Source organism: Thunnus maccoyii, chromosome 16 (genome assembly GCF_910596095.1).
Source record: "Thunnus maccoyii chromosome 16, fThuMac1.1, whole genome shotgun sequence".
In the NCBI taxonomy this organism is placed as follows: Eukaryota; Metazoa; Chordata; class Actinopteri; order Scombriformes; family Scombridae; genus Thunnus; species Thunnus maccoyii.
This window is the reverse complement of record NC_056548.1, coordinates 6,755,234-6,782,039: the sequence shown is the minus strand read 5'-3', so window position 1 is coordinate 6,782,039 and position 26,806 is coordinate 6,755,234. Positions and strand designations below refer to the sequence as shown.

The following is a 26,806-nucleotide window of genomic DNA, read 5'->3' as shown; positions in this document are numbered from 1 at the left end:
TCAGCTTTCTTAGAGTGCTCTGATCTTTTAAAGGTGTACAATGTGGAATTTACTGGACCATCTACACTGTAGATACATAATGTATATCCATGTATGTTTTGAAAATGTAGATTTAAAAAAAAGAAAAGATTTGCATTTCATTAAAATGAGAAACAAAAACTGATAAAGAATGATACATTTACAAAAACAGAAAATGATAACACTTGGTAAATCTTTATTCCTATTAAATAAACAAGCACAAATTTAGAAGTGAATATCTTTAAATTGTCTAAACATTTTTCTACAAAGGATTTTCATCCTGTAGGTGCACGCTGTGTATTTTGAGTCTCAGAGGAACATTGCATCGTAGATTAACTCAAGATTAAGGAAATATTGTTTAGCTAAATTACCTGAGACAGACAGGTAGATGTAGCGGTGGTCTCTCTCTCGTTCTTGAGTGGCCACGCACAAGAACCAACCAGAGTCTGACTTAGTGAGAGGACCAACTAACAGGGAACCATTAGGCCGTTGATGATGCCTGCAGAAAATATAAATGAAGAGTTAAATCAAAAGTATATCAAGCCTCTGAGGTTGTAACCACTGACTCTACAGATTAGATTAAACCATGTAGTGGATATGTGTGTGTGTGTTTTACTGACCTGTGGGTAGACAGAGGGACGCCATCCCTTCTCCACTCTACGATGACGGTGGATGACGGTGGCGGGCTGACTCTGCAGGGCAGCACAACCGTCTGGCCAACTACAGCCTCCACAGTGGACGGATCGGTCTTATCGATGGTCACTCCGCCAAGGGTCAAACTGAAGGAAAGATGAGGGAAAACAAACAAGGAGGAAAGAGAGGAAAGGAGGAAAGAAGACAGGAGGAGGCAAACATGACAGAGAGAAACAAAGATAGAAAGAGAAGAAGAACATTGAAGGGGGGAAGAGAATGAAAGAGTCACCTTATGCTCTACTGTTGGTACTTTTATTAGTAGTCACCAAAGCAAGCATAAAGATTGCCCACAACCAGGCTTCAGCAGTTTGCTCAGAGAAAGCTCAGAGAGAAAAGACAGAAACCCAGCTTTGGCCTATGCAACATGAATAAGGACAAGACAAACACTGCAACCCTCACCCACCAAACAACACATACACACATGTACTGAAAATGTTAAAAATCAAAGGTGGTGTCAATACACAAGGAGACAAAGGGTGACTTCCCCTGCACCAGAAGAAAAACCCAGATATAGAAACATATGAGAAGCTCCCAGAAAGACATTGTTTCCCAAAAAGCTGCCCCGTGAACTAATTGCTACAGATGTGAAAACTAGGATTAGGCTAAACACACAGACAGGGTTTAGTGACAACACACAAACGAGTACAGATGAAGCATCACAGCAGAACCTTTATTAGTTTGATCTAATGACATCAAGGTGACAAACACAGAGCCCTGAGGGTGGTGGCTGACATAGTGAGGTAGCAGGCGCAAATAAGCACAAGACAACCAACACAACTGTAGGCAGATAGTGAAAAAGTCCCAGAAGCATAAACAGAAGAGCTGTCCATGTAGGGTCGCTGTGAGGTTGTCAGCTTCTCCTGACGTTTTGTCAAGGTTTAAGGAATGTGAGAACTTAGGTAGATGTCTCTGTAGCAAATTAAGCTGTGTTGTATTTAACAAGGCAAATGTTTAGATTATATTAGCATCACAAGAATGATGTGCATCTACATAATGAGGATGTTGCATAAAATAAAGCACAGCACATATGAAAATGGAAATGGTTGTTTAATATAATGTCTTTAAAGAGTCATTTAACACCAAGCTGAAAAGTCTTGTTTCTCTGCCCTCTCTGTTTTTCTTCTGACCACAGCTAATGAGTGTTTGTGGCCAGAAGTGTGGTATCATGGTGTACTGACACAGCCTGGAGTACAGTTGTACATCACTGCAGCAAGGTGAGAAGTTAAACCACTGGAGGGCAGCAGAAACAAGAGTTTCAGAGGGTGTTAAATTACTCTTTAACTTGTCTCAAAGGCTTTGAAAAGAAGGAACGATTGACTATTTTGTCTTCACTTCTGGTTTCACCATTACAGATGCTTCATTAGTGTCTGATACATTTCATTGGAAACATTAAAGTCTAAAAATCTGATTTAATCCAAATTATGTGAATTGGTATTCTTTATTTTTGGACTTTTTGTAGTGCTATTTGAAAATTCTGGATCTGGTTTATGTTCATTGGTATTGTCTTTTATGACACAATAATTAAAAAAAAAACTTGATCATCATATTTTTGAGGTTGTTAAGTGATTTGTCTTTGGACAGTGTGACTTTCAATCTTCAGCTCATTGTCTGACCTTACTCAGAATCAGAGCAGAGCTTAGTGGACTGGGGCTCCTTCAGCAGGGGTAGGAAGGCTGTTGAATGAGCTTTTGGCCCTGCTCCCGGGGTCCTGAAGGTCTTACCTTGCTGATGGGCCAGTGTGCTGAGCAGCAGTGCCGGAGGAAGGCCGGCGGGAACGCATATAGATTCTGGCCCTGTGGGCATGTGTGGCAGCACTTGTGGCCTGGTTGCCGGTAGAGGTCGAGCCACCCTGGACTGTGAAAACCCTCCCCATGTTGCGTGAACGCCCGCCTGTAGACCCTCCTGCTCCAGCTCCTCTAGACCCTCCTCCAGATGCGGTGCCTGCTCCAGATGTCCTTCCAGAGGTAGATCCTCCTCTAGACGGCGTCTCTCTGGGGGTGGCGGCTGGCCCTGGCTGTTGCTGGTTGGGTGCGGGTACCTGGCATTCCCTCTGGCAATCTGCTCGGCTCATGAAGTTGTTGCTGTTGCCGTGGCAACCTCCGTACCAGAACTGCACACACTTGGAGGTGATGACATCAAAGTGGAAGCGTGATGTCCAGCCACTGCAGGAGCCGGCGGCGCGAGGCAGGGAGCAGATAGAGCGCTCAACTACAGCAAAGAAACACAGCAGGAAAAGTTACCAACATGCAGATTCATCGAGTCACAAGCCAATTTCAAAGATCAAATCACATATTGATCTATGGAAGGTTTGCAGTGCATTATGGCACCATGTTGTTATTTAGTGAGGTTGTAATAATACGCATTCATTTTTCTAACAAAGCTTCTATCAATTGGAATTATGATCTGAGCCTTTGTTCTTGAAAAAAAACCCAACAAATTTATTTATAAATGTTTCTAACAGTTCTCTGGTGCCGTATCTTTGTTTAAAGTCAGTATACTCAGCACTACCAAGATGTTAACTCTCTCTAAAAAAGAAAACTGGATTTACAGTACATTAGTCACAACTATGAGGTTAAAGCTTAGAATCTCTAGATCATCTGATAAAAAATTGTAAAGAAAGAAGCATTAATATTATTTTCTCCTGCTTAGAGAGCCCTAAATCTCTTAAAGGGGACTTCTCGATGCCAACAGCAGAGGACTTTAACGTTACAACCAGAAAGTAGCAACATTTCCTCTCAAAACAAAAGACCATAACATTCTTAACTATTTTATGTATGTGTTTGTGTCTTCTCAGTCTCTTACTGTGGTTGGGTGGGTTGGGGCAACCCTCCCCGTTGGGTCCTTCTGCAGGTGTGGTGCGGTCATAACAGCACCCATAAGTGGTGGTTCGGCACTGTACTGCATTCTCAGTGGGAAGAGAAGGAGCAGCCTGAGGGAACAAGACAGATTAGAAGAAGAAGAAATATCATCACTCATCAAGTTAAAGAAAATATTTTGCCCCCTAAAACATATAATTAATATTCTTTAACATTTTTTAAATGTGATTTCTTTAACACATTTTATAAACTTCTTTTTTGTCTATGAAGTTAATATAGTACAGTGTTCATTTAAAAAAACAACAATTATGAAAATATACCCAAATTTCACACTCTCTGGATTTAATTCCACACATTGTTTTTATTTTATTTTTTTTATCTTCAGTCTAGTCAGTACATTTTCACCATTGTCTATAATAAATATAGAAGAGTCTGAAGTAAATGTACGACTGTAAAGATTTCCTGTTTGTTTGCTTACAGTGGGAGCAGCGGCCACATACTCCACGCAGCCCTCCTTGTTGGGGCCCTGGGCAGCCGTCACTCCGTCTCTGCAGCAGCCATAACTAACACACAAGACAAGAGGAAGCAGGTTCAAAGAACAAAACAGTTTGTACTGAAACTTTGAGCCAAAAATAGCAAAAAAATATGCAACTTAAACATTTCCATGAAAACCTCCACCTCAGTGTGGTCAGTTGGTGGTAATTTGTGGTCATGCGTAATGCAAAACAATCTCTGGTTAGAGTGGTCACCGAGTCATAAAACTGACGCCCAGACAAAGACTCTAAAACAGACTCCATATGTAACCTCAACCACAGGGTAATGACAGGATAGAGCTGGGTACCTGGTCTGAGTGCAGGATGGTTGAACAGGAGTCTGTGGGCAGCCCAGACCCTGGGGGCCCCCGGCTGAAGTGCGTCCATCTGGGCAGCAGCCATAGTGGGACTGGCTGCAGTGGATGGCCGGAGCGGCGTTGTAAGGGTCGTGGACTGTGTTCGTGTGGGTCGAATCCGCTGTGTCTGTCCTGCGGGCTGAGATCAGACCAAGCAGGGGGAGAATTCATACACTGAGCATACAGACTAGACCCCACACTGCAGTTCATGGTGCTTTAAACAGACAACGCTACACAAAGCAATAGAGATGTTCACACATCGTTTTACTAATTGTGCTTGAGGCCGCACAGTGTGCGCTGTGACAAAAGAATGCAAACAGGAACAGAACTGCTGCAAAACAACCATAATTAACCATTCATGACAAGTTAAAACAGAGATTTGAGATTGATGTACCAGTAATCAGAGTAAATAAAATCACAAGAACAGAACACACACACACAATCTCTCAAACTTGAAATTCCTGACCACTGGGACAGCACACGGTGCCAGAGAATGCCAGAACATGCCAGAAACACCACAGCAAGAACTGGCACACTTCAGTGCTTCAGAAATATTTTAATCAGGCTGACAATGCCCACGGACCCCTGAAAACATGTCAATCAGGCCTGGATAATTAGTGCTGGGACAGGGGCAGGACGGGTAAGTGGGAGGGGGCGGATGGGGACAAAGTGACAGGAGTTATATCAGCAGAGAGGAGGGGTGCGGGGGAACAGAAGAGGAGGAATAAGGGAGCGATCACACCTACAGTTTAATTTCTTTGGTACAAACACTAGAGGAAAAAGTTTTAATTTTTAGTGAAATGATCAAGTTGCAGTTATAAATGTGAACAGGCTGTTGATGAATAGACTGTAGTCTGAAGTATTTAGTAGCTCTTTTCCAGAAAACAACCGCCGGTATAACTGTTATTTTGATGATGAATTAAAGAGCTAGGAAAAAACAGGTAGCAAAAAAAATACAAAACAAGTTGTTCAGGAGGAGGATATACACCAACCAAATTTATTTTTCCTGACTTGGCAAACCAAAAGTGTTCCTAATTCGTGCCTATATATTAAATCATTAATAAATTATCTTAAACTTCAATAAAGCAGTTAACTTCACGTTATAAACTATTCACAAAGTATGATGAAGTTTTTAGAAAGTACAGCTTACACTAATGAGCTTGTCTGCATTTTGTCATATTTCACTCTCTCTGATGCTTACACAGTAAACAAAAACACATGAAAATAAGCATCAGTCCAACTACTTTTCGCCCCCTCTGTTATCTTTGACTTACAGACTAACTCATAGGAGCTATAAGTCTAATTCTTAAATTAAACTTAAACTTAAACTTGAGTCTAACCTGTTGCTTGGTCTGGCACGTAGGGCTGGAAGCCAGTCTGTGTGTTGTCATGTCCTCTTGGGTCCTGAACGCTGGGGACCACTGCACACAGAGCAGGAAGAACAACACACCAACAACGTAAGCACAGCATATAGTTTGACTTGATGAATTTTCAACAGGTATTACTGTTTTCTTTGTGGCTCATGCTATCAACACAGTTCTTCTTGACACTTAATTCTCTTATTAGAGCGGTAAAATGAAGGTGTAGTTCCATAAACATGTCATATGAATTTATCCAACGAGGCAACAATAAAGCGAGCAATAACAATAACTTAGGAGCCCATTTTGCATATATGCTCACCCTGTGGGCTGTAGCATGACTGGGTGTTGCAGCGCTCCATTGTGGAGGGTTTGGGGTTGGCGTTACATTGGTCTACAGGGTACAGGTTCCTCTCTTGGTCTGAGCAGATGACCTGGCGCTCTCGTGAGCCGGAGCCGCAGCTCTTAGAGCACTGGTGGGGAACAGAGAGAGAGGATCATCATTAAGACTTTATTGTCTGTTAGAATCAAAAGAGCGGTTTATGTGACAGGAAAAATGTGTTGCTATGTGTGTATATTTGAACTCACCAGTCCCCACTCTCCGATGTGCCAGCCGATCTGTCTCGGGCAGGCAGCCATCTCACAGGGTTGGACAGCGGATGGGCGGAGCAAAGAGCTGCAGGACGTTTCCTCCAGTCTCATGCCTCCTGAACCCACACAGGTGACCTCTCTGGTCTGTTCACCTGTACCACAGGTCACTGAACACTGCAGGCAAAACAGCACAGATTTTTATAACACTCTTGAATGTTTAAAGGATGATATCATTTCAGTAAAGCGCTAGAAAAGAGGAAAAATGTTCTTTGCTCATCTAAAAAACCATAGTTTTAAGTATAAATTCTCTCCCTTACATTCGCTATTTAAATATGTTCCCACCTCCCATCTAGTGTTGTGTTTTGGGCTTATAGGACTTTTCTAGCTTCAGTTCGAGCTTCGCATTTAATCTGAGTTTTACATCTAAGACTTTTCACTTGGATGATTACATTTGAGTACTAGAGCTAAGCATTTCTTGTCTAAATACAGAATAAACCAACAGGTCATTTAACAAGATTTGTTACTGTTTTGAAGACATTTCCAGATTCTCCCAAGATTATTCTTACAGCTGGAGTCAAAAATATTCAGTTTGCTACTGAAAGAAGATTTTTGACTTGTTTCCCGTCTTTTGTTCAGCCAAAAATATGGTGGCAAAGAGTCATAAGTTGGGAATTGAGGCTAAAAAATTTTTACTTTGCAGCAGACAGAATATTTTTCTCTCCAGCTGAATAAAAGTACCAAGGTAGTTACGCCAAGCTAAACGCACTGATAAATGTATATTGTATTAAACACAGAAAAGTTCAGATGTTACATAATCATTTGATATAGCTTTAATCTTAAAATCATGTTTTTTGACCAAATAGTGTGTTTGGTTTCATTTTTCAGCCCTTTGTTGTCACCTGCAGCGTGCTCTCTCACCTGGCTCCACCTGGTCACTTTATACTCTGCACATTTCTGCATGTTGCAGGTCTGCAGAGAGGGCGGGGCCTCCGAGTAGGCGGCACAAACGGCATCCTCCACCACACGAGGTCCTGAGGCATCATGGGAGATGCACTGCACGCTACGCACCTGAGAGCCTCCACCGCAGGTAACTGAACAGGCATTCCACTCTCCGGTTTTCCAGCTGGGGAACCCACCAGGAGGGAGGGGAGACAGGAGACAGAGGTCAGAGGATACAACACTAGAGGAATGAATTTCAAAAAGAAAAGTCCTCATCTGATGAGAGATAAACGACAGATCTAACGCTGAGAAGTCAAACTTTCTCTGGATGAGGTTTTTGCTCGCTGTTGTTTGGATTTGGTGCTTATGTTTTAATTTTCTACTTTCTCTGAAAGAATTTTTTTTTTAATTTCCTTCAGAAAATTTTGAAAATAAGGGAAGATGAAACCTCACTTGTTACTTACGGCCACACACGGAAATTTTGACATTAAAATCTTGCAGAATGCAGCTTTTTAATAGAAATCTGTATTAAATAAAGGGCTCCAACCAATGATTATGTTCATTATTGATTAATTGATTAAAATGTCAAATAATAGTAAAACGTGTCCATCACAATTTCTCAGCTTGTTTTCTCTGAGCAACAATTCAAAACCCAAATGTATTAATATTCTAATAATATAAAACAGGAAGAGAAGCAGGAACCAGGGAAGGTTTAGTGTTTTTTCTTGAAAAATGATTTTAAATTATGACTTAATTTGTATGGACTCATTTTATGTCCATCAACAAATCGATTAATAGATTATTTGACTATTTGTTTCAGCATTGATTGAATATTAACCATAAATATTTAAGTAATAAATATTGATTTCCTAGTTCAGATAAAAATCAGGGATGAAGTTTTGGGATGAAACCCTTCAAAATGCAATTAATGCTCATAAAAGGATGCATGGTTTTAGCCAAATTGTTCCTTGGCACTTCAAAAGAAGCACATAATATTCATTACTCTGAACTACTAAACACATAGTTATGCTAAAAACCACACATCCTTTTGAAGACTGCAGTGCTGATGAAAGTCCAGAAACCCAGCCACCAGTCACTCCCAGCTGAAAGTACAGGAAGTGGTTTTCACCTCCTGGTTAGTTTGTACATAAAGTAATTACTAGAAGCAATAATAAAACAAACAGGAAAGACGCGTTAAAACAGCAACTCAGAGGAGCAAGCTCACATTTTATCACCCACACTTTACCTCTTTCTGAACATCAGATGTTTCTCGTCTTTCATGCAATATATCTTTAAATTGAGGAATAATGAGGGTGCCGTTAGCGTCACCCGAGCTTCATAAACATCTCAGGTTTCTGAGCAGCACCAGCATCAAAGAAAAAAAGCAGGAAATACCAGAGAGTCACTGACTGAAGCCCCGGCTATTTACTACCACACCACTGCCGCTGCGTCTCATTCAGATGTACACAATCCCCACAACCCCTGCATGACGACCTTTGACCTATGAACACCTAAGCAGCACACCAACACATAAGCTACATTAATAGACATAGACAGAGAGGTTTTGCTACAGCAATCAGGCAGCAGCCGAGATCAGAGATCAGGTAGAGGGAACACAGGTTAAAGAGGGAGGTTTTTGATGGAAGTCTGGCATCAAATCACCGTTTAGTCTCCCTGCAGGGAGACGTTAAGCGTCTCTAAGACAAATGAGGGCCATTAAAGGGTTGAAAGGAGATCTCTGAGCTGGACAGTTGCCCCACGCCTTCGTTCTCACCCCACATGGAGGAACAGGCTTTGCACTAAACACAGACGCTAGAGTCAAACACATCTGAAGGGGGAGAGTTACTGACTAATCAATCATTATTTATGTTTTGACTTATGTTTATGACATTATTTCAGCACTTTTTAGAGGTCAGTAACTAATGATTTAGGTAGTTTGGGTAGGTTTCACATGCTCGGGAAGTCAGTGATCAGTGAACATTATTAAATAATGATGTAGGTCTCCCCCTGTGTTTGCAGTCACCTACAGCTCCACTACTGTACGACCACAGAACCTGGGTTACCTGAATATATAGGCTTTGGGTTTTTTTGAGGATCTCCACAGCTGTGGTGGATACAGGTACGCCATCCTTTCACAGTCATAACACATCAACAACAGTCAAAAAAGCTGCTCTCAAATTACCTTTGGTTCGTCAGTAAATATATGAGCACAAACAAAAATAAACAATTTTCAGACTGACTTCATCTTGATTCTGTTCACTTATAATGAAACAGAAAGTAACTCTGATTCTAGGTGCTTTTGTGTTTGGGAAAATCTGCCAAATTCTTCTGAAATTTCACATTTCATCAGTGAAGTTTGGCTGTATCTTACCTGCGGACTTGTGGGCAGGCATGGATGTTGCATGTACGGTTGCTCTGTGGCCTTGGCAGAGATGCACAGAGGTAGTCGGGGTAGGACTCGTTATCAATGGTGCAGAAAACCAGCCGGGACTGGTAACCTAACAAAGGAAGAGACTTGTTTCACTTTCCGAAAAGCAGGATGATAAAGCTTCAAACAATAACAGGTTGTCAAGTACTGGTTCTGTATTTAGGGCATGTTTTTTTCTGACCTGATCCACACTCTTTGCTGCAGGCAGACCACGATCCAAAACTCCAGTAGTAGCCCTCTCTGGAGCGCCCATTAGGAAGGTAAAACTCATACTCCACTCCTTGGTTTGGCTCCTGGCTGATCAGCTGAGAGGACAGAGGACAGGGTTGTAGATAAAGATCAAACTCTGTTCAGCTGGCAAGATTTATGGTTCTCAGAGTATGAATCCCACTGTTTTCTGAGTCAATAATCAATCTTATAGCACCACCTTACAATATTTTGATTCTTAGCTAACTAACTGACAGATTTCCATGAACTTTGCTGTGGATATTCATGGTCCTCTGACAATGAATGATCATGTTTTTGGTGAACTTCCTGACCTTTCTGTAGCACCACTTTCAGGTCAAAATCCCTACTTCCCCTGAAGATGATTAAATAGGCATTGAATGAAATTTTATCCTAAAATCTTTCACTGTGTGCCTCCCTCAGGACAATTGTATTCTGGGGGTTTAATAAACATTAAAACATTGTAAGAAATGTCCTAAATCTGTCTTGAATAAAATAAATATCTAAATGAATAAATAAAGACAAAGGTAATCTCATCGTCAGTATGATCTTACCTCAACAACAAGTGGTTCAGTGGTGGGGCCGCGGCCGATGATGGTTTCAGGGATGTTGTCACCCTCAGCGCCTCGCTGGTAGTACAGCACGGTGCCAGCGATGGGTGTCGCCCGGGAAAACTCAATTACCCAGTGGCCATTGAGGTAGTACTCCCCGCGCAGGTTCTTGATAGCTGGCCGTGTGTAGCAAATTGTGTGTCAGTCATTGTATGTACAGAATACACTCAAACCAGCTGTAAATGTTTTTTTTTCTGATTCTATGTTTGTTGTCATCTCTCTCCTTCACTAGGTCGGTCTTATGCAGTCACACTGGATTAGAGTGTGCGTCAGCTGTCAAATGTCCTTAAAAGTGGTTTAAGAATAAATGAATCTAAATTTGTGTTAAGCCTGGGATCTAATAGTGAAACCAGCATGGTAAACTGGACATCTGCTACTGGCTGGTCTTTGGTGCCAGGTACTACAGATGGCCAGTTCAGTATTCTGCTTTTCACAGCTGGATGTCAGGGCTCAGATTTAAAGGCTCTCTGTGGGGTTTTCATGTAAACATAGTGTTTCTCACCAAAGCACATTGAGGGTATTCTTGAGGTCTAACAAAAACATTTCCTTCCTCATAAAACATTCGCAAGGTCGATTTTTAAAGTCTTTGAATTCCTGCATTGTTTACATCGATTTATTAGCCTGCAGTCTTCTACTGTACTTCCCCTTTAGATCATTAGAATAGTGTGAAACCACTGGCAGGACTGTGTATCATGTCCTGTGTGTCCTCATGCATGAGACAAACCAAATGGAGACCCACTCATAAACAACTGTTTCATAGTGCTACTAGAGGACAACAACTCCACAGGGTACCTTTACATTTGGGTATTCTTTAAAGTACAAGCTTCATATTTGCTGCCTGAAATCTGCTCTCTTTAATCACTAATTTTCTATTCATGACCATCTCATTTCATACTGTTGTTAAATTATTAATTTGTGTCTCTTCCTCTCTCTCATCTTTTTCTCTGACATTCAGTACACAGGGCCCTAAAAAGTCAAACACAAACTCACCAAGGTAGTTGCGTGAGGCCACAGTTTCTCTGATGCTGATCGTGGTGGCTCCAACAGGGATGATGAACATCTGGTTGTAGCCTGAGATGCAGATGAAACATAAAGTAACATGAAGTCCTGCAAACTCAGACTAAAATCTCTGATGTTTCTCTCAGAGCCTTCTGAAACAACACTGATAGAGAGAGTTCAATGACAAATGTGGTGAATGAAAAGATCTGCTAGTGTGTGACAAAGTTGAAATGTGCTTCATACCAGTTGGCAGGTTGCGCATGGAGAAGGTGTTTTTGACAAGGTGGCAGGACTGTCCACTACCCCCACACTGCAGGCAGGGGTCTTCCTGCTGAGGAGACTCCAAAATGTTGTCGCAGCCCAGACGCTGGAGAGGGAAAAACAATAAAATAGTTCATAAGCAAAAGTTGATTCGAAACTAAAGTCGAATCAATATATTAGTTTGGTGTTAAGTTCCTCTACAACCACAGATACTTGTATTTGTTTTAACAGTTTTCAAAACTTCAATTATATTGTTTTTTTTTTGTGACTGAATTATTCAGACTTTTAAAGTTCATTGTTCCCTCCAGTGATTAGATGTGGTGTACCTCCCAAGAATTTAATCAGTTTTTCATTAGAGACAACAGAAAAAAGGCAATAAAATTTTATCTCATCAGAGTTTCATTGGAAAGTTTTTAGTAACCAGTGAAGATCCAAAATCTGTTTTATGGGATATGTATATATATATATATATATATATATATATATATATACACAATTGTATAACAAGTGCCAAGTCTATGTTATAGCATAAACCCTCAAGAAGGCAAAGATCCAATCACAAAATTGCAGGTTCATGGGCCAAACCAAGACCTGATTTAACATTAACAAGAACTGAGATAATAAAATATAAGTGGGAACACACTGTTTCTGTGAAAGTAACAATTTTAAAACCAGGGAACATAAATCTGGAGCCGAAATATGTTTTTTTTAGATAAAGGAGCAATAATGTTTAAAAATAAGACATGAGAACCGAGTGAGGTTTGGGCAGCTGCTGCTATCCACAGACTAGCTGATATAGACGTGATGTCAGAGGTTAAACAGTGGAGGTGTTTCCTGAGGAAAAGGTTAATAGGTTGTTGCAATAATTACATGAGAACAGAATGAGGACAGGAGAAGTGTTTGACATTACCACATAGTGAAACTAATCTTTGATCCTGCTGTTGGGCTCCTTTGGCTGCGTCCACTCTGATTAATAAAGTGAGGCTTTAAACCTCTGAAATATTTTCTCTTTGTTTTACTAAAAAATATGGGTGGGACATATTAATTATGTCATAACATCAAATCTGCAACACAGATTTGGTTATTAGTCATTTTTCTTAAAACAAACCTCCAAAGTTCATTTAACATGCACTGTTTCACCTCTGCTAAGCGTTTGGTCATGTAGCCGCTCATATTATGTGAATGATGAACTAAAAGACAGAGGGCAGGGTCAGACTAAGAGCAGAACATTTTAAAAGGAATTACATTTCTATTACATAAGCCTATAATAGATAATAATTTGTTCCTTTGGTCAACAAACAAGTTGATCTTAAAAATGTCACTTGAGTTATTAGACAATTAAACTGCACTTAAAAGTGACAGCAGGGATTCCTCTGTGGGGATGTCCTCGGGAAAAGTCAGCAAGCACATGTTGAGACTAATGAAATGTAAATCTTTCTCAAAATGTTGAACTTATAGGACACTTTTGTTTGGGAAACTATATGAAGAAGACCAAGTTCTGCCCTTCAGAGGCCAAAATGCCCCCACGGTTAGGTCTTTCCACTGGTCAACTAAGATGCTTTGAAGCATTAAAATGAATCTTAAACCTAGATATAACTTGTGTGGTAGACGTGTCCTTTTTTCTTTTTCACCTCTGCCTCTTAGACGCAACAAATGTACTGTAGGTTAAGAGTAAAGAAGTTTATAGAGTCACATTTAAGGATAATAAATGTGGTTCATCAAAGCTTTATTTGCTGGTGGCCTCAGAGGATGTTATCTCAGAGATTGCCATCTGATTTCATAACTAGTGTGTAAACCTGATGTTTTTGTTTTTTTAAGTAATGATCCAAGAAATCCTTAGTCTGTGAAACATAGAAAATGACCCTGACTTAGGGCTGATTATAATGATTATTCTCATTATCTATTAATCTGATGATTATTTTCTCAATTAACATTTGTAAAAATTGTAGTTATAATTTTCCAGTAGTAGAAGGTGATGTCTTTAAATGTCTTGTTTTGTCTGACGAGCAGTTCAAAAACCATGAAGAATCTTCAGTTTACTATCATATACGACAAAAAAAGCCTAAAATCCTCACATTTGAGAAGCTGTAACCGGCAAATATTCGACAGTTTTGCTTAAAAAATTACTAAAACGATTATACCATTATCAAAATAGTTGCTGGTTAATTTTCTGTAGATTCACTAATCAATTAATTGGCTAATTGTTGCAGCTCTACACTGATTATCATCTTAATACAGTAGAAAAGATTCTGAACACCACACATACTTTCAGATCTTAGTGTGGTATATCCTCAGATCTACCACAGATCTTATAGGAAACCCCCTCTCTGCTTCTCAGATGTAACGTTCATTTGATCTTTTCATCTCATCTTATATCCCGTGCAGTCTACCTTGCAGACTCCTTCCACGCAAACATCCCTACGTCCGGGGTGACAGGGTGTACCGTCGACCACGGAGCTGCGGTGACGATAGAAAAAGTTCTCTCCTCTTGGCATGCAGTTCAGCTCACAGGGGTTCTCAGCTGCCAGAGAGATGAGCATCATTTCAGGGTAAAAGTTAAGTTCTCTCGTTTAATTTTAATCTATGTTTTACAGTCATTAGTGATTGTATTGCCAGTTTGTGTTACAGTCATGTGAATCCAAAAACACTAATCTTTTGCTTTGCTTCTAACCTCCATAATAAGGGAGCCACTTGTAGCGTTTCCCCTGGAAGTCAGTCCCATCAAACTGGGAGCACTGCTCCTCACGGAAATCCCTGGATCCTTCTGGACAGTCCTGAATGGAACAAAGAGGTCAAAGGTCAACACACAATTAAGCGGACATGAATACAGGTTTAAAAAAAAGTGAAATGGCTAACTAACACAGACAATATAACACATCAGGTTTATTTAATTAGGGAGGAAGCTCAACATTTAAAGAGAACACTGTTATTTACTTTAGTGCTGGTTGTTATTCATCCTTGAGACAGCTCAGTTAAGGATTTATATAAACCAAGCAAACACTGAAGATAAATACGACAAACAAAGAGTTTCTATCACACAAAGAATTGAAAGCAGAAGTTGTTTTGGATGTGTTTGTTCACCTGGATGTTGCAGGAGCGATAAGACTTGTCTGGTCCCACACAGTTGTGTCCCCCATCAGTCCTGTATGGAGAAAAGAAAGCATGAATACTTCACGCTGTTGGTTAAAGTCATACCTGAGTTGTTTTTAGCTACGCAGGTGCAAATCAGTCGGCCAACCACTTTGGTCTAGACTGAAATATGTAAACAACTATTGTAAATTTTGTACAAACATTTATGCTCCCCAGAGGATGAATCCTAAAGACTTTTGTGATCCACTGACTTTTCCTCTGGCATCATCGTGAGGTTGACATTTTTGATTTGTAGTGAAATATCTCAACATTTTCTGGATGGATTGTCATGAAATTTAACATACATGTCTCCCTCAGGATGAATTGTGACAACTTTGGTGATCCTCTGACTTTCCATCTATCATACTGAAGTACTGAAACACAAACTCTACTTTGTGTTAAGTGCTAAAAAGAACATGTCAGCATTCTAACTAAGATGGTGACATTGGTAAACATCTCCTGCCTCAGCATGTTAATATTGTCATAGTGAGCATGTTAGCATGCTGATGTTAGCGTTTAACTTAAAGCAGATCTTCCACAGAATATTACACATGATTCTCTGACAGTCATCAGGAGGCAAAACAGTATTTAAGTACAATGAAGTCGTTCCGCTCAAACCTGAACATTAACATTAAATGAAGACATAACTGAAATTACAGTTATTGGTGTTAAAAGAGGCAAAATTCTACGTGGACTCTGGCAAAGCAGACTCGATCTGAGACAAAGAGCCTGGGTGTCATCATAGACGAGGGTTTAAACCTTAGTAAACATATTGACTACATCAGCATTTCCCCACCTGAGAAATATTGCAAAAGTCAGACCATATATCCAAAAACACTCTTTTAATGGATTACCAAAAAAAAATCAGTGAACAGACTTCAGTTGGTATAAAATGCAGCTGCCAGAGTCTACGCAAAAACTAGTAAAAGCGAGCATTACACATTAAACCCTTATTTTTAACTGAATGCTGTGAATGGTTAACACCTCCATATTTAGTTGACTGTTTCTCCCTCTATACTCCCAGCTGCTGCCTTAAGTCATTGAACACTACAGCACTAAATGTACTGACAGTTAAAGCAAAGAAATATAGAGAAGCAATGTTTTCTTATTTTAGACCAAAACCGTGGAACAACTTGAACATAAATATCCGCCATGTAACTTATATCCTTATATCCTTATATCTTTATCCCTGGTTCTTATTGAATGTTACTGAATGTTTACTTATTTCTGTTAATCTTATTTGAAATTTTATTGCTAGTATACCCTTCTCTGCTTCTTTGCCACCATTTCTTTAACAATTTGAGCTGCATAGCATGTATGAAAGGTGTTGCACAAATGAAGTTATCATTATTATTGTAACGTACAGTACAAGAACTGTCTGTCAGTGGAGACCTTTATATTAATCTACTAAATTCTAAGCCACAAAAAAGTATTTTCATCAGCCTAAAAATCAACTTAATGACTAGGTGAAACTGTACAGCTCTGACATTTAGAGGCATTCCTCTTTAATCTGTGCCCGGAAAACCCAGACAGCAGAAGCCTAAACATCAGCACTATTGAACCCAAACCTCGCACAAACATACACGCTCGCAGCGGTGAGCCGTGAGACAGCAGATTGTTGTGCTGCCCTCCCTTCCAGCCATGCTGGTAACTCATGATTAAGTCACCTCCAAAAGTACCTGCCCTTAAGCCTGAAGAGAAGACACGCTCCTGTCAGCACGCCAAAACTGAAACTAAAACATGTCCAAACAGTTATTCACAACATCCAGCCTGCAACCTTTCAGCTAGGAATGGAAAATAAACATTTGGCGCATCAACCAGTACTTTCATTTTAAAATGAAAAGTGACAACTATTGGTACAAAATTAAGATTATAAATTGCAAGTGCATAGATTTATTCCATGTTTAACAAAATAACAAACTTGGGCCCACTTTAAATCCTTTAAAGACTGGATCTTCTTGATGGAGGCCAGGTAAAAAAATAAAGAATGAATTGCAAAATGGGAGTTCCTGTAAAGCACACAATGATTCAACCAGTGTAATCACAGTTATCTAAAGGTGCGATAAACCATCCAGTGAAGTAGAAATAGTGGGCAGGACTTCTCCCTTTTATTCGTCATTCGATATGGGGGAAAAAGACTCACTACTGACTCACTGACTGACTGCACAAACATGTTGAAAGCAAGCATCCAGCACTGCTGAACAGATTAATGGAAAACATCAAAACTTCGTCATCAAGCAGCCTTCATAGACCTGTCATGGCTCACTGCGACTACAAAATATCAAGTACTATCAGAAAACTGTTTGGACATGTTAAAGAAATGGCTGATTACAGACGTGTTCTGCCTGGGGGGCATCTTTCTTCCAAACCCCCCCACCCCCCTTCCCCTCCATTAATCTTGTTCTTTTTATGAAATACCATCAGAGTTATTGCTCAATCAAAGACTTGCATATAGCAAGTTGAAGAGTTGAGGAAAAGTTGAAGCAGCAGTGACCTTTGATTAGAGGTTGAAGTACAATTGAAGTGGAAGTGGTGGGGGAATACTGTAATTAAGTACAATTTTGAGGTACTGTGTTTTATGCTACTGTACTACAGTATCTTCTAGGGAATAATATTGTACTTTTTGACTCACTTCACTACATTTATCCAACAGCTTTTGTTACTAGTCATTTCTCAGATTTACATTTTACATAAAAAACATGTTGAGTTTATAAAATAAACGGCTTTGTTAAAGATTAAACCAGTGGTACCCAAGTTTTTTTGGTTTGTTCCAACAAGAGTAGGTCAAAACCTTGCATATGGCTGGAAACGATGGATACAGGAAGTGGCGACACATGGAGACCAAGCCCCCAGAAAGTGTGCCGGGCTTTGACAGAAGCCAATCTGAGATAGGGCCTTTCTAAATATCAAGTTTGGACTTGGCGTATCATTTTCAATCATCATTGCAATCACTTTGCCTGTTGACAGCAGCAGCTCAGCTTCAATACACCTACCTGACTACTGTGACAAAACAATCTCAACTCAAAGCTCCACTGACATTTTTTTCTCACAAAAAATAACCTCATTGACAGAGTGATGCAGTAAATTACGTTGATGTGGATGAAGACGGACGTTAACCGGCCGATCGTCTAAACAGGTGCTATTTGGATAAACTGACCGCATATTGCGATTCTAAATGGTTACTTTCTCACCTCAAAAAATATTAAAAAGTGACATGTTAACAGTTCTGCAGCTGCCGGTTGGGTTGAAATGCATTCTGGGATACTTAGCTTCGGCCGCCTTCAGCCAACAAATGGTGTAACTTCATCACTCAGTCACTCAGTCACTCAGTCACTCAGTCAGGGCTGGACATTTATGTTTATAAAGCTGGCCCCGCTGTTGCAGTCCAGCCTAGTTACGGCTAGTTGTTAGCAGCTCCTCCAAAGTGACATTTCCCCTCTAAACGTGTCAGATTGTTTCATTTAAATAACAGTTTGAAGCTCAAACAGGTGAAATTATTTTACAAAAATGCAAAGTTTGGAGAAAAGTCCAGAGTCCATCTATTGCATGTCTATCCATCCTAAAAGAGGGTTTCCCTCCTCTGTTGCTCCTCCTGAGGTTCTTCCATTTTTTCCCTGTTAAAAGGGTTTTTTGGGGGGATTTTTTGCCTTATTTGAATTGAGGATCTAAGGATAGAGGATGTTGTATTGCTGCACTAATTGTAAAGCCCCCAGTTTTAACAATGTAATAATGTCCTATATAATAATCAGTATATATAATAATAAGCCCATTTTTCTGCAGAATAAGTGTTTTTACATTTGATACTTCAAGTACATTTTGCTGATAATACCTCTGTACTTTTACTTAAGCAAGATTTTGAATGCAGGACTTTCACTTGTAATGGATCATTTTTTACATTTCTGTATTAATACTTTTACTTAAAGTGGCAATCTCGAAGATCTTTGTTTTATTTTCTTTGGCGGCACCATATGACGTTAAGCGGTAATTGCAGGTGTGTTTTTGGACCTCACTTGACCTCACTCCCAGAGATCTAAACAGTGTCGCTAGCTGTATGACGTCATGCTAGCACAAGCAAATTGAAGAGCGAGTCTGTTGCATTAGGTCCGCCTACCCTCTCTGGGATCAACCACTGGGTGATGGAAAACGCATCATAAACTGCGCCGCTTGTGATTTGAATGCATGGCAGCAAAGTCGCCACTGACACTCAGTTCGTAATAATCAGAATACTGCAGATGCAAGAGCTTTCATCAGTGGGCCAAAGGCTTAATCACCATTGTGTTACCTCATTCGGCGATAGATAGTGACTTAACAGACATTTATTTAAATAAAAATCTTTGACATTTTAACTTTAAGTGGAAGAATTGAGTACTTCTTCCATTACTAAGCGGGGGAAAACAAAATAAGACACACACCATTTCCCAGATCATGAATACAGATCACTATACAGTATGTGTTACATGAGGCAACATGCCGGCTGGATTCCAGCAATAGAAGCTCTGAACATAATATTTATAATGTAAGCTGGCAACAACACCTATCACTCCTTCCTCTGTGCTGTCAGATATAAGAGCAGCAGCATTTAGAAGCAACACAAAAATGGAGAGAAAACTATACATAAAGAAATGCTACTTGAAAAGAACAGAACTGGTGTTTAATTTTTATACCACTTCTGTGGTTTTTTTCAACCAAAAGGGGCAGATAGAAATGTTCTCTCCCCATCCGATCCTCTTCAGCAGCCAACAGGCAACACCCAACAAAGAAAAGTCCTTTTAATGTCAAAAGGCCCCTCCCTGCAGTCTGTTTTGGATATAAGACAAGTCTACGTCCTCATGACTTCGAGGCATACTTTTACCATCAAGATACAGTACAGAGCGTGCCCATGAACCTCACAATTAGCTTTATTCATGGAGGATAAAAGACCTGTTTGAGTGTGTATTCAGGGCCTCACAATGACTAACTGTGAGCTCATATGCAGTTTGTGTTAATACATGTATACAGGAATGTTGATGTATATGTAGGTACATTGAAAATACATGCAGAAAACATACCTGAGAGTGATACAGCGTCTGGTTCTCATGGTCACGCCGCTGCCACAAGTGCGGCTGCATTCTCCATAAGGGCCCCATGTATCCCAGTAATCCACACTGGGCACCTGGACACAAAATAGCAGCTTATACACTTAATCACAAAGTAAAAATCCACATTAACCCATGTTATAAAGCTTTTTCTTTGCTTTCAAACTCAATCTATCATTACGTCTGGTGAGGTTGTTTCGTCAGCTGCTGTTTTAAAGGTCAAGAATGAACTTCAGTATTTGTGGCAACATGGATGAAAGGTCCTTTAAGTGCTCAGAAAAAAATGGAAGTTTGAACATCTATAATTCCATGATAAACTGCGCAAACTCCATCTGCAGAGGAAGATTGTGTGATATGATCAAAAGGTCAAGAACAACTACTAAATTAAATTCTTTTGTCAACCAAATCTAACATGATATGTATTTTTATACAGTGATTGCAAAGAAAGTTTTGAGCAAAAGGAAGATCTGTCTTACTGTTATAAATGAGAAAACAAAATTTTGTTAGCATTTTGGTTTTCTATAACCTGACGCGCCAGATGGTTTGTTACACTGAACCTTCTTGGAAACTGTTCGGTAAAGGGCAGGCACTTTCAAAAAAAAAAATACTTGGCAGGTGATTGGATCTGACTATCTGTCTATCACTGTCTTAACCTGCAAAGCAGCTGGATTAGCGAGATCACAAGATAATATGAGAATCCTCAAAGGACGCTGATTAGTCCGACACAAACGACACAAACTTCAAGCCGGACAAGATGGATTCTCGCATGATCTTGTGAAGTCGTGAACTCGCGAGGTAAACATAAGAGATAAATCATTCATATAATAGAGATTAAAATGCACAGAATTTATATTTTATAAAAGTGAAGTAAGGATACCTCTTGAGTCTTTTTTGTTGTCCCTTATTACATTTTGTAAAACATAAAAACATCAGATTGATAAAGCCCCCCAAAAAGACTTAATAATGAAATATACTAGTATTTGTCAGCCAAAAATGTCACAAACATACTATTTGCAACAATCCTTGACATTATGTTGCATTACCAATATATGATGTTGGATCTAGTCTTACATAACAGATGCATTACATCAAAAATACTGTATGGACTGTTGAGGTTTAAAAGAGAGCATTTAGTAGTTTAGATGTAGATTATAACAGTTAATTATTATTAGAGCAGCTTGATGTCTCAGATATTTGTATTTGGGGAATTTGCATGCAGCTTTCATAGTTTTTTATTAGTATGTGTGCATGTATCCACAATGTATCCACTGGGAGTTTACCATGAGTGCTGGAGCCAAGAACAGCTGAAGGATTACCAGAGGCAGGAGCATCTTCATTGTTCTCTGTAAAAAAAAAAAAAAAAGAACGAGACATCCAGTAAATCACTGTGACTAATAGAGGCTATTAGACATTGAGCAACTTTTTTCGGAAACAAGCCAGGGCAAATAGACAGGAAACAGAGATTAATGTGAGACACAGGTCAACTTTTACAATAGCAAGTAGAGACAGTAAGAGATCCCTGAGCAAAGCTACTCATTCGCATCTGATTATCTGATGCAAAACTGTAAAAACGAAACAATCCAAATACATTATCAGCTGCAGTTTTGATTGACGGATATCAATGCGTTGTTGCCCTACAGCATTTCCTAAAATACTGCCAAGCATACAAATCTGTTATAAATCAGGGTGTAGTCAAGACTTAGTTGCAGATTTTCAAGTATGTGAAGAGCACAGATGATCACACTAAACGTACATGATGCAACAGTGTGTTCTGTGGTTTGGTTTGCAGCCACCAACCGCGGCAGATAATCGACAGCTGGATGAGCATCTGTATGCTCTGTGTGCGTCTAGTTAGTAGTGTTTCTCTTACTGATGAATGTCTCATGAAAAACCAGCCTCGGTTAGTTTGACCGCCACGCATCGCTGAGTTTATGTCGTGGTTTTGGAAAGGAAATTAAACATTTTGCAGGATTTTTTTTTTCAACCTGTTATGTGGATTTCACTTTCCAGCAACAACAACACAAGCATGAACACCCATCATTGTCTTCATTGGTCATTTTATAAGGAAACGGCTCTTTTAAGTTAAGCTAAGTTGTGACACCTCCAGCCTTATCATTTCCCTCCACTATCTCATCACTTAATTGCTTAACTGAGCTAAAAATGTATCCTTTGTTGCATATGGAGTGGCTGTTTGTTTTTTCCCAGGGCAAATGGAGGGTTTCCTGCCCCCAAAGAGACGCGGGGGGAGGGGAGGAGGGCGGGGGGGTCTATTGGAGCTGCCAAACCACCTCTGACCTGCCAGGCTTGGCCACCAAATGCCCCAACAGTGAGGAGAGTCAGAGACAGTCTCAATATCTAATCTGTCTTTGTCAAACACATGCACACAGAAACACTGCACCAAAAGCCCCCACATCTCAATAACTCTGTACAAAGGAAAAGGGGGGTCCAACATCCCTCCACTACATGACAGAAACACCTAAATACCAATTATTTCCATTCTTAATTGATAGGTTAACTGTTTTTCCATTAATAATTTAATTCATTAGTCTATAAAGGTTTCCAGCGCCAAATAATACATCTTCAAATTGCTTGTCCAACAACCCAAAACATAAATATATTCAAGTTACAATGATATAATACTTATATAACTTATATATATAAAACTATTTTGCTTTAAATGATCAATTGAAAGCCAAAAAGGTTCAATTTATAACCATAAATGAACTGATTGATCAACTAATAATGTCAGCAGTTGCCTTACTGAATATTAACCTTAAGTGTAACATGAGATAATCATTAGGGCTGCAACTAACGATTATTTTCATTATCCATTAATCTACCGATTATTTTCTTCATCCCAAGTTCTCAGAGCCCATGGCCATGCTTACAGCGTCTTGTTTTGTCCAACCATCATCCAAAACCCAGATACTCACTTTATTATCATAAAGAAGAGCATGAAAACCAGAAAGTATTCACATTTGGGAAGCTAGACAAGAGATTGTTTACCATTTGTGCCCCCAAAAATTGTTAAAAATTAATTGATTAATCAATTAATCGTTGCAGCTCTACATAGTTTAGTGTTTTGGAAGGAACCTGGTCAAATCAAGCGCCCTTAATAAGAATGTTTGGTTACTGGCTTCTCCTACAAAACAACAAAGCTACTGAACAAATATCAAAAACAACAACATCCGTTTGGAGGCTGCAGTGTTAAAGTCATGGCAAACATTAACACTTGATCTTTTTTGCTTGATAAGTAACTTAAATGATTAATCTACTATAAAAAAAAAAACTGTATTTCCTTATCAATTAACCAACTGATCTTTTCAGCACTGATCCAACCTCAGACTGAACATCTTATCAGTCACAACCAAGCAATAAACTATTAAAAATCCCCTGTCAGATTCCTTCATCACTCACTTTTTTATTGTGCCAGCTCTTAAAACTCTTAAATCTCAGGCTTTTACAAGCTTTTATCCAACGAATTAACAATTATTCAATCAGCAAGTGGCAAGCAGAGTCTTGTGTTCTGTGTTTTGTGTGTGATGTTTGTCTACATTGGGCACCTGGTCAGCCTCGAACTATATCTCTGGATTTAATCTGGCAAAACGAGGGTAAAAACTCCACTATGTTATTCTAAGAGACACAATAATAAATGGACTGTAAATGATTAACTGATCCCTGTGTCTTCCTTAGTATCTCGATGTGGTAAAATGACTTTATAGGCTACAGACCTATTTTATCTTCTCTGATATTCCTATAATGCTGCTATGATATTTCTGTGGTTCATTCTCCTGATGATCCACTTTCTTTTTAACATTTTGTTTTTAAGCTTTTCTCCCAGACTGAAACTTATTTTTCATCTTCGCTAATGAATGCCTCTGTTGTCGCTGAGCAGCCAGCTCCTCCTAAATCCAAAAGATATTTCCTCTAATATAAGCCATCTAAAGAAAATACCATATCAAAGAAAGCCCTCAGTGTCATTTAGGTGAAATCATCAAGCTACTCACCCTGTTCACTGGTTTAAAAGTCGGTTTCTTGGAGTCCTAACCGCTGCTGGATCCTCGCGGAGGACGGTTCAGGGCGCAGAAGAGCTGACAGCTGGTTTCTTTCCGGAGCTTTGACTTGAAGATGCGTCTGAAAGGAGCTGTGGTGTCCTGGATATATGAGGACGGTTATCTGGCTGGACCTCTTTGTCTCTCTCCCCCCTCCTCTCTCTCTCTCTCTCTCTCTCTCTCTCTCTCTCTCTCTCTCTCTCTCTCTCTCTCTGCGTCCAACAGGAAACCGACAAGAAGAAGAGAAAGTCCTGTTGGTTAAACCTCCTCCGCGGCGTCATCACCGCGCTTTTTAACCAGCGCGCATCGAGGCCAATTACAGTCCCTCCTGACAGAGATGGGGATCTTTGACGCACAGTCTGTAATTTAGGACTAGGCTATAAAAATAACAGCTAATCAAAGTGTTCGTTTGTTGTAAGGTCCCCATCAGCATATCCTAAATGGGGTTTTGAGAAAGTTTATTCCCACTTTGCTGTGACCAACGCGTCATTATCATGCTCTCCCACTGCACATGCCACACATGTAATACCAGGGTTATCTTCATGAGTCATCTCCCTGGGAAGTTTTGGGTCTAATGGAAAGGCAGAGTTATCATTTCTAGCTGAAAATGGGTCCCAAATGTTGCCTTACTGTGTCAAAAGAGAAATTCACTGGATTGTGTGTTCAGTAGGACTCAATATGATGATCTTAACCTTCGGTATTTTCACATTGGCTTTACTTCCTCATTGTTTGGCTTCATATAGATCCCACTGCAGTGATCTGAGTTTTTAAAAAAAATACTCAATTAACTGTTTTTCTTATTAAATGTTTTCTCTTCTTCTTCTTCTTTTTGTTTATTTTTGTTCTTTTAGCTTAAGGATAATCTCCCAAGACTCCATTTTTCTCTCACAGTACATTTTCAGAATACTACTGGCTTACAGCACACACATACACATGATTATAATACAATCATACATAAGTTCCTTGACACATAAGAATGAATGTAAGAGTATATGTGAATATAATATCTACATATATCTAAACTAATACACATTCTGACAGTGCAAAGATGTTGACAGCCACTATAAGAACTTAGAGTCCACAATTCATCAGTTATTAATAATTCTGTGAACATATTATTGTATTGAGTTCAATTGTTTAATAGTCCTGTAAATGAAGGTCTTTATCCATGGTAACACCTAATGAGCCTTATCTCTATTCCTTGTGTTTATCTCAAACCAATACTAGTTTGTCCTGAATATTTATTGGTCTTTTGAACCAAAAAAGACCAATCAGTATTATTCTGACCTTATTAAAACCCAATATGTAGAAAAGTATTGAAGTGGTAACCTTTCCTTTGACAGAAATGTGGGCTTGCACATTTTGATGCAGACAACAGAGTACAGAATGATCATAAACATTGTTATTACATGAAATAAAGACATGTTTCCTGTTTTATATGTTATATGGGCTATGCATGAAGCCATATTTATTTTATATTTATAAATTAATTCCAGGACAAACAGTATGTTATCCTACATAGTGGCATTACTTATGTTTGGAGTCAGTTAGACTCCAGAGAGGTCTGACTCCCAAACGTCTTACAAACAAACTGTTACAAAACTCTAATAAGAGAAAGTGTTCTGGATAAAGTGCTATCAACAACAGTCACAAATATAGTACAGAGCACAAGATCATACAATGTTTTTAACCATGTTTTACAGCACTTCTGACACATGTTATCAGTTCAAAATCATGTTTATGAGCAACTCTCGTAAAATTAGGGAACATTATGAAATACGAAGCTGATAAAACGATGTTAAGTATGTTTTTGAGCTATAAAAAAGGAACATCAGGGTTTAAAAAGCAATAATCAAATTTAATCAGTCCCTGAAGTTGATCTTTGATTTTATGTTCTCAACTATTAAATTACACAAAATTACACAACAGCTCTCAAAAGAATTTGATATTAAATCGCCATATGATCCCAGACACGTTGAAATAGCATGAAAGCAACATAGAAAAGTGACTATTTTGGGTTTATAAGAGGAAACCACCACAGCCACTATACTAAAGCTATGTTTAAACATCTGCCAACTCCCCCAAAAGTTCCCCCCTCCCCACCGCTCCTCCTCTCTTCTTTTTTGGGGGGTGAGGTTTCTCAAACTCGCCTCTAAAAAGAAACACCCAGAACTACTGAAACTGTGCAGAGTTATATGACTGTGGGCTTACATAAAAATATATTCCTTCTGTAATGTGTACTTTTCTTGAGCTAACTTTCTACTGTTTCAGTAGAAAGAGCTTTGGAGAGTTTTTGTGTGTGTGCTTGTGATTCATTCAGAAAGTGTGTGTGAATGAGCCAGAGAGAGCCGTGGTGGCCTCAGGATTTTTTTCATATGAGTGAGTAAACCAAAGAAAAACTTTTTTAATGCCAAATATACCACCAAAACCACATTCAAGCCACATATTTGTTTTTCTGGTGACCCTGAAAGATCATTTTACATGTTGAGGCCAGAATGAATGACTCACAGGCTTCAGAATAAATATTTAAAGTCATAGCACTTCACAGGTGACCAGAACCTTTATGAAAGGAGGAAGAGTTTGAACCAAAATGCAAAATAGGCGTCTATTCAGCCTCTTGTCAGTCAAAACACCACTTAAATTCAATGAACCATCACACACAACTTGAGTGTCCTCCTCCAGATCCATCTCAACCATTTCATTGAAAAAAAATCAACGGTGC

General features: G+C 39.3%; 1 protein-coding gene across 2 annotated transcripts in view; it reads right to left on the bottom strand.

The window, feature by feature from the left end:
• paplna (papilin a, proteoglycan-like sulfated glycoprotein) overlaps window positions 1-24,230 on the bottom strand; it is a 28,492-nt gene extending 4,262 nt beyond the window's left edge. For both annotated transcript variants that reach the window (XM_042388455.1, XM_042388456.1), the window contains exons 1-21: window positions 24,040-24,230; window positions 21,313-21,375; window positions 20,006-20,109; window positions 14,910-14,970; window positions 14,500-14,602; window positions 14,219-14,349; window positions 11,811-11,934; window positions 11,559-11,639; window positions 10,512-10,684; window positions 9,914-10,037; window positions 9,676-9,802; window positions 7,284-7,488; window positions 6,363-6,539; window positions 6,097-6,247; window positions 5,757-5,837; window positions 4,369-4,555; window positions 4,006-4,090; window positions 3,514-3,640; window positions 2,433-2,919; window positions 639-797; window positions 390-517 (exon numbers count right to left, since the gene is read on the bottom strand). In XM_042388455.1, coding sequence (XP_042244389.1) covers window positions 390-517; window positions 639-797; window positions 2,433-2,919; window positions 3,514-3,640; window positions 4,006-4,090; window positions 4,369-4,555; window positions 5,757-5,837; window positions 6,097-6,247; window positions 6,363-6,539; window positions 7,284-7,488; window positions 9,676-9,802; window positions 9,914-10,037; window positions 10,512-10,684; window positions 11,559-11,639; window positions 11,811-11,934; window positions 14,219-14,349; window positions 14,500-14,602; window positions 14,910-14,970; window positions 20,006-20,109; window positions 21,313-21,369 — 2,872 coding nt within the window. In that variant the 5' untranslated portion in view covers window positions 21,370-21,375; window positions 24,040-24,230. The remainder of the gene's footprint in view (window positions 1-389; window positions 518-638; window positions 798-2,432; window positions 2,920-3,513; window positions 3,641-4,005; window positions 4,091-4,368; window positions 4,556-5,756; window positions 5,838-6,096; window positions 6,248-6,362; window positions 6,540-7,283; window positions 7,489-9,675; window positions 9,803-9,913; window positions 10,038-10,511; window positions 10,685-11,558; window positions 11,640-11,810; window positions 11,935-14,218; window positions 14,350-14,499; window positions 14,603-14,909; window positions 14,971-20,005; window positions 20,110-21,312; window positions 21,376-24,039) is intronic.
• Between the last annotated feature and the right edge of the window lie 2,576 nt (window positions 24,231-26,806).